A 7,500-nucleotide genomic window follows, 5' to 3' on the forward strand; every position below is an offset into this window, starting at 1 on the left:
TCCATAGTATGCCCTTGGTATCAGATTATTTAATTTATTCAGCCTTTGCTGGCCATGGTAGAGGTTGTAACAATATTAATCCGATGTTAAAAATCTTTATTGTCCAAAAGCTATATGATTTTATTGATTCGCTGGTCGTAGGAATCGAACGGTTGTAAAAATACTCAAAAGCAAAATTTTGAATTAAGTTTTAAAATTATGAAAAAATACTGAAGAAATGCATAATCCAAATGGGTATCATTACAGATAATTTCACTAGTGTGAGCAGTAGTCCAACTCCGTCAGAGATAATTTTTCGTATTTTATCCAAATTCTCATGGGGTTGCAAAATTGACACATTAGTTATGGTTAATTTCCTCCATCTAAAATTGAGCCTCGTGTTATCATCACCATCATGAGTCACATAGTAAGTAAACAGTAATATCATCACAGCTATAGAACTCCTTTATTTATAGACTTTTTTGGCCACATTATGAGGGCAAATGTATTTTATAGGCTACATGAAGAATGTGATAAGATAATATAGGGCACAACAAGCGTGTCCTAATATAGATATATTGTATATGAATTGATCATCCTTTATATTTTATTTATCATGCTCGTATTTCTCTTGTCATGTAAACTTCCATTTTGTGGAAACTTCATAAAAGTAATGATGCTAATCTTGATACCATATTTTAAACTACGCACTAATGCATCTTTTATCGTATATGGAACCATGTTTATTACCAAAACATTCCTCTTGTCTTTCCAGAAGCCGTAAGTTGCAGCAGCGACCGCATTCACCACCCATCCATTTCCTCCGGAGGTCAACTCCGTCACCTGAGGTCATCCTCCAACTGCTCCCTCTCATCCATCGACAACGACGAGTCAGACCTCGAGTCTTACAGCTCATTAGAAGTGGATATCTCTAAAGGAGACGTTCACGACTTCCGGGTCATCAAGGATAAGGATTCTAAAAGCCTCCTGGACTTTGACGTCCTTGGATATCGTTCGAGGCGCCCCAGTTTATCCTCCTGTGGCTTCCAGGACACGGAGGGCTGGCCAGTGGACTCGAGTGCTTGCTTGCCGGCCAACATCCACTGTAATGACTTGAGTCCAGACCACTGTCTCAACAATAACAACAACAACGTCAATGAGCTGAACGAGCGAGGTGCTTTCGTTAAGTCCTTTTACAACAAGCCCAAGCTCCAGCTCATCACAGATGTGAACAACAAGTTAGGGGATGATAACGGGAACCTAGCTGTTGCAGGAGATTGTCCCGACACAACCCAAGTATGTAACAACCAAGCGCTTCCTCCCTATGAATCAGCCGACGCCTCGTCGGATGACGAAAACCCCTCTGACATTGAGCAGAAGATGGCAGAGACCAAAGTCAAAATGAACGATGCTATTTTGTCCAATGGTAAGGAGGATATCGCACTCCACGGAAGGAAACTCAAGCAGTACATGAAGCACAAGGAACTCAAGGAGACGTGCGGTGCCGCTTCCAGCATGAAACTTTCTAACATGAAACAACCCAACTCTCTCAAATTGACAGACACGAATGACGGAGACAACAGGTACACCCAGGTGCCCGAGAGCCCCATTGTAGACGCCTACGAGAAGGAGTGTCTGGACGTGCCCGAGAAGATGGTTCGGGAACTGGAAAACCAGGCTAAGGAAAACGTCGCGGACGAGCAGGGCTCAGGGGATGAATTCATTCCCTGCAAAAAGGAAAAGATGGAAATCAACGAACACAAAAAGTGTCACACTGGTGATGGCGAAAATGAAGGGCCCGCGACCCCTGGTCAGGGGCCACAAGCCGTTGAGAAAAGACCGGAAGAAGCGGCCAATAAGGAGAATTCGGTACCTGTGCCCTCCGAGACAGGTTAGATATACATATTCTCTCTATCTATTGTTATGTTCATGGACCTTGGTATTTTTCATTGTTTCCTTATTTTTTCTCATATAAATTGAGTGTTTGAAAAAGATGAAAGAGGTCTCTAAAATTAGAAATAAGATTTTAGAGGGATTGAAATATTTCCCTAGCTGGTCAAGTTAAACAAACCGTCTGTTCGGATCTTGTCATGTAAGGGAAGTTACTTAATTTCATTCCTCAAATTTACAGTAGAGATCTTATACAATACATATATATATATATATATATATATATATATATATATATATATATATATATATATATGTATATATATACATATATATATATATATGTATATATATACACATATATATGTATATATATACACGTATATATATATATATATATATATATATATATATATATATATATATATATATATATATATATTCTGTATACGGGATTTCATGTGGGCCTTCAATTTACATTAATTTATTAATTTCTTTCGCTCCCTAAAATGTAGACGTTACGTATACTTTGACAGAAACCAATGTGTACCTAAGTTCTACAAACTTATCTTTCTGTTGTTATTCCCTTATGTTCTTTCAGTGGAGAGGCCCAAACCTACCCGGGTGACCTTCGGAGGAGTAGAGGAACTAGTCGTACGCCGGCGGGATAGCCCACAGAGGCGAAGGGATCGCGCTGCCCTCCGGAAGTCTGTCCCACAGGCGGCATCTTCTTGTCTCTCCGTCAGGGACAGAGCTAAACTAGGTTCTCCAGACGGTGGTAAGTACACTATTCCTGTCTTTTGATGGAGTTTGTATACACACACACACACACACATATATATATATATATATATATAATGTATGTATGTATGTACAGTATGTATGCATGTATATATATATATATATATATATATGTATGTATGTATATATATGTATATCTATATATATATATATATATATATATATATATATATATATATATATATATATATATAAGGACATGTGTGAGGCATTTATCCTGCAGTGGACTAGAAACGACTGCATTTATTGTTGTTGTTGTGTGTATGTGTATATATATGTGTGTGTATGTGTGTGTATGTATGTATTATGTATATATATATATATATATATATATATATATATATATATATGAATGAGTGTGTGTGTGTGTGTGTGTGTGTGTGTACAGATTCTATTTTATTCGTATCACTTCTTATGCAGATATTCTGTAAACTATTTTATTGAATAATGGATAAAAATATCTGAGAAATCGAGAAGGTAAGAGTTCATGTCCTGGCTTTTATTTTATTCTATATGGTGCAAGAGACCGTATAGGTCCCCTGGGCAATGCCACCCTCTGAGAATGAAGACAAAACTCTACTCTAATGACCAAACTTTGTAGATTAAGATGATTTAGGGCATTTTTCATTCTTTTCGTAAGTTAATCCCCTATTTTTATTATCATGAAAGTAGAGTTGGGGATGTTTTTATAGGGGCCTTTGACAGTTTGTGACAAGGCTGTGCAAATTTTCGTATTGTTTTTCCTTTATTATCATATAACCCACATCTCCCAATATAATTTTTTTTTTATTTCTTACGATTTTTCTGTACCTAATACTTTCAAATGACGGTATATCCTTAGCTTTTGACAAGTTTCTTTTTACATCTTGAGCTACTGTACCTTTCTTATTTTTTTTCTTCGATAAAATCACTATTGTTTACAAAACAGAGAACTTGTAAAGGTCAGTAAGTAGAAAACCAGCACAGACTTAAATAGAACAACAAACTATGTTAGAGATTAGAAAGAAGAACAGCGTGGAGTACAAGTCTGGACAGAAAACCGTGATTGTTAATACGAAGCACCTGGTGGGAGTAACAATAGAGAGGATATAAAGTAGATCAAAAACATTGCTGCTGATAAAGAAGGCAATGAAATGGATATCAAAGTCCGTTATTATAAGTCTGTCATGTTTTAAGTTGGATCAACTTTCTAGGTGAAAAGAGTTTTTTTTTAAATCTTAAGAACTTCTACGCGGCTTCCCATGGAACTTTTATGTGAAATGTCACTTCGGAAGGGTAGTAAATCTGTAATCCCTTTTACACGCACATGTGCACATATATATGTATACATATAAGCAGGCACACACACACACACACACATATATATATATATATATATATATATATATATATGTGTGTGTGTGTGTGTATATATAAATATATATATATATATATATATATATATATATATATATATATATATATATATTATAACCCGTAATATGAAAAACGAATATAAATTAATAATTCACAATAGAAAATATAGATATTGACATATTGATTTGCAATTTTAGGAGAGTCCTGCCTGGTGGGAGGGAGATGAAAGAGAGAGAGGAAGAGGGAGTTACTACCTGGAGGGAGAATCTCCCTCTAAGAGAACGTTATCGGGAAGTCTCTCTCCTGAACGATGTTCACTTTCACTAATTGAATCCTTGATTAACGCTTTCTGGACACTTGGTCGTCTTTTCACTTCTTACGTTCAGTCTTGACAAGGAATCTGTCTATTAAAGATAGGTTTTTTTTTTCTTTTCTTTAACAAGGCATAGAAATGAGACATTGCATTGTCGTTAAATATATTCGCTACTCGCCCTGTCGAAATCTAATCGGGGCGATGTGTTTTTTTTTATTTCAAAAGTTTGCAGGTGTCCCACATTCTTAACATCATAATTTCACTTGAAACGATGGGATTGTTACTCTGCCACTCCTCGTCCTCAGTTGAAATCAACTCCGCATTCCCTCAAGCAGAAACCCTTCAACGTTAAGAACATGTTGCTGGTAATTCCTCAATGTCAGCACCGGTTCCGTATCGTCAAATACTTGATATCTTTCTTATTGTTCAGAATTGTAACTGCCGATCGTCGATTTTGTAGTACGAATATACAGTTTTTTTGCTGTTTGGTCGGACGCTTACCTTGTTCATGTATCTCAATCATTTCCGTCTTTCTTAATTATCTTAGGGGTTTTTGACAGGATACTTTAACTTAAATATACATCACAAAATGTCTTTATGACATACAATAACGATTACGTCTGTACAAAGATCACGTGATCACTAATGTACGAAAAATAAGTGTTCCTAAGATGCTTGCGCGAGATTATTCTTCTACTAGTGCTGCTCAGAGAGTGGAAGTGTTATATTCCGAGCAAGGAGTGGGGAGCAAGCTAATGTAAAACGAAATGGGTTTAAAAACCGTAAACACTATGGGACTGATATATAGGCACATTGAATTGTCGTTAAATTAAATCGCTACTCGCCCTGTCGAAGTCTTATCGGGGTGATGTGTATTTTCAAAATTTTGCAGGTGTCCCACATTCTTTACATCTCCCTAGTTTCACTTGAAGCGATGATTTTGTTACTTACGGAGGGAAATTTTTGTTCACAGGACGGTGCAATGCTCGTAAACCCATTTTAATATTTGTGTTCGTATACTAGTTTCCTTGTATTCAAAAATACTTGGAAACTGGGGTGCTGCTGAACAATAATCCCTTGACTATCGAGGGTGTTCCGTTCCAGGAACCAATACGATAGCTGGAAAAACAAGAATTAGAAACAGTAGATGTAATATATATTTTTTCAGTATTTTTATAATTTTTCATATTTTTTATTATCTTTATAAATTCAAACTTTTCTAAACCTTCTTAGCACTCTTATAAATAGATTATACACTCTTAATCACTTTTCAAGCTAAAACTTACTTTTACCTTTCACTGTAGGAACATCTTTACACACACTTAAAGAAAATATTAAAATGGGAACAATCACCAGTGAAGACACGTAAACTTGATTAATGATGACAACGATGATGGTGAGTAGCTGTGTAGTACTACTGCTCTTCTGAAGGGAGCAATTCAGCAGGCAAAGTGGTGCAAATGTTTCTGCTGACGGAGTAGTGCCAGTGTCTTCTTTTTTTTTTTTTTTTTTTTTTTTTTTGCGGATGAGAAACAGTGATTGACAGCTTCTGAAGCTGCCTTGTCTTATGCAAAAGAATATTCATTTAAACTTCCATAGATCTGTCGATTACATTTCTGAACTGTAAGTCACAAATCATGGGGTGGTACCAGTCTTTGGCCATTGGCTGAAGTTCTTTAGTTGTTTTTTTCTATTTCTGTTGCCATTTCTTTTGTTAGACTGAGATTTAAGTAAGGGTCACATGAGAAAGGTTTTGATGTCGATGCAATCCCTTCTCTTTGTACATTTTCTTTTTAAATCTGGTGTTCTTTTCATGAAGAATAAATGATGGTTTGTGATAAGTTATTTTTTCTTACAAGATTTGCTTTAACATTGTCTGCCAGTCAGAAGAATGAATGATTGTATCACGGTGTGTTTTATACCAGTCTACTATACAGTATATATCAAGGATAGATCTTCAAAATTTTCAATGAGTGTAAAAGTGAAAAGAAAATTAAGAACGTTTCTGGTGATATTCTTTCCAAAATATAATAACATTGAATAAAAAGTGTTTAAGATTTTAACTAGGCTCGTTGGTTCCTTTAACAGTTTTTCAGCAGAATTATGTCAAAGTTAAGTGTAGAATTTCACGAAAAATTGACCAGGGGTGGGTCTTGTTATTGGCACTTAATAGATTCTGGGTGTGTAATAAGCATAAAGATTAAGGAGAACGGACTATTTGATGTGTGGATTGATCGGCAGTTTCAAATGTTCCAGGTTTAAGTACCCGGAACTCACGCACCAGCACCGTGTCCTATTTCAAATGACTGTTTTTATCAACTTTAAAATGGATGCAATAGTAAGGAAATAATTGGCCATCCTTTTTCTTTAGATACCTGCTGAAAATACCGTACTATATCAATGCTGAATATACCTACTTTACCTACAAATTTACATTTTTACTGTTTTTTATTTGTTTATTATTTTTATTTTCGTTTGAATCAAATATACGCTAAAGGTTCGGGAATTTTATAGCATCTTTACCAAAGGTGAATCTCGCGACTGATAAAGAAAAACTTTTTTTAACATGTTATTTGGGGAGAACGGATAATTTGGTTTGCAGAGTGACCAACTGCTTTAAATGGCCTAGGCCTAAGAACGCAAAACCATATGCATCACGACCATAATTTTCGTTTTTTAACTATTTTTACCATTACTTTTTTCGACTGGAGGTCTACTTTTATATTTCATCTCTACCTGTAAGATTTTGGAACCCAACGATTATTATTTTTCTTCGATTAGAGTGTTTTCTTTTTATAGGGTTTGATAATGGTAGAGATACTTTCTTATTCCATATATTTTGCTTTTGTCAATAAATGCTAGAAGTAATGACTTAGTAAACTGCATCTCCTAATACTAAATCTCTCTCTCTCTCTCTCTCTCTCTCTCTCTCTCTCTCTCTCTCTCTCTCTCTCTCTCTCTCTCTCTATAAGCTTGTCTGCACGAATTCAATAACTTTAATGCGAGTTAAAGTATAAGAAAACAAATAGATGCTGCCTCTGTGAAGTCAAAATTCACATAAATTTATGCGAGATCTTCATCCATATCTCTAGGAGTTGGCTGCCAGATTTAGCATTTCTCACGAGGTAGAAGGAAATCTAATAGTATTCTTGTGTCCATTC

At 35.6% G+C, this 7,500-nt stretch overlaps 1 protein-coding gene across 2 annotated transcripts in view; it reads left to right on the plus strand.

Moving 5' to 3' along the window:
• Nucleotides 1–7,500, plus strand: part of Schip1 (Schwannomin interacting protein 1) — a 544,486-nt gene that overhangs the window by 419,573 nt on the left and 117,413 nt on the right. For both annotated transcript variants that reach the window (XM_068358979.1, XM_068358978.1), the window contains 2 exons: nucleotides 755–1,870; nucleotides 2,471–2,647. In XM_068358979.1, the coding sequence (XP_068215080.1) occupies nucleotides 755–1,870; nucleotides 2,471–2,647 (1,293 nt within the window). The remainder of the gene's footprint in view (nucleotides 1–754; nucleotides 1,871–2,470; nucleotides 2,648–7,500) is intronic.

Source organism: Palaemon carinicauda, chromosome 35 (genome assembly GCF_036898095.1).
Source record: "Palaemon carinicauda isolate YSFRI2023 chromosome 35, ASM3689809v2, whole genome shotgun sequence".
NCBI classification, from domain to species: Eukaryota; Metazoa; Arthropoda; class Malacostraca; order Decapoda; family Palaemonidae; genus Palaemon; species Palaemon carinicauda.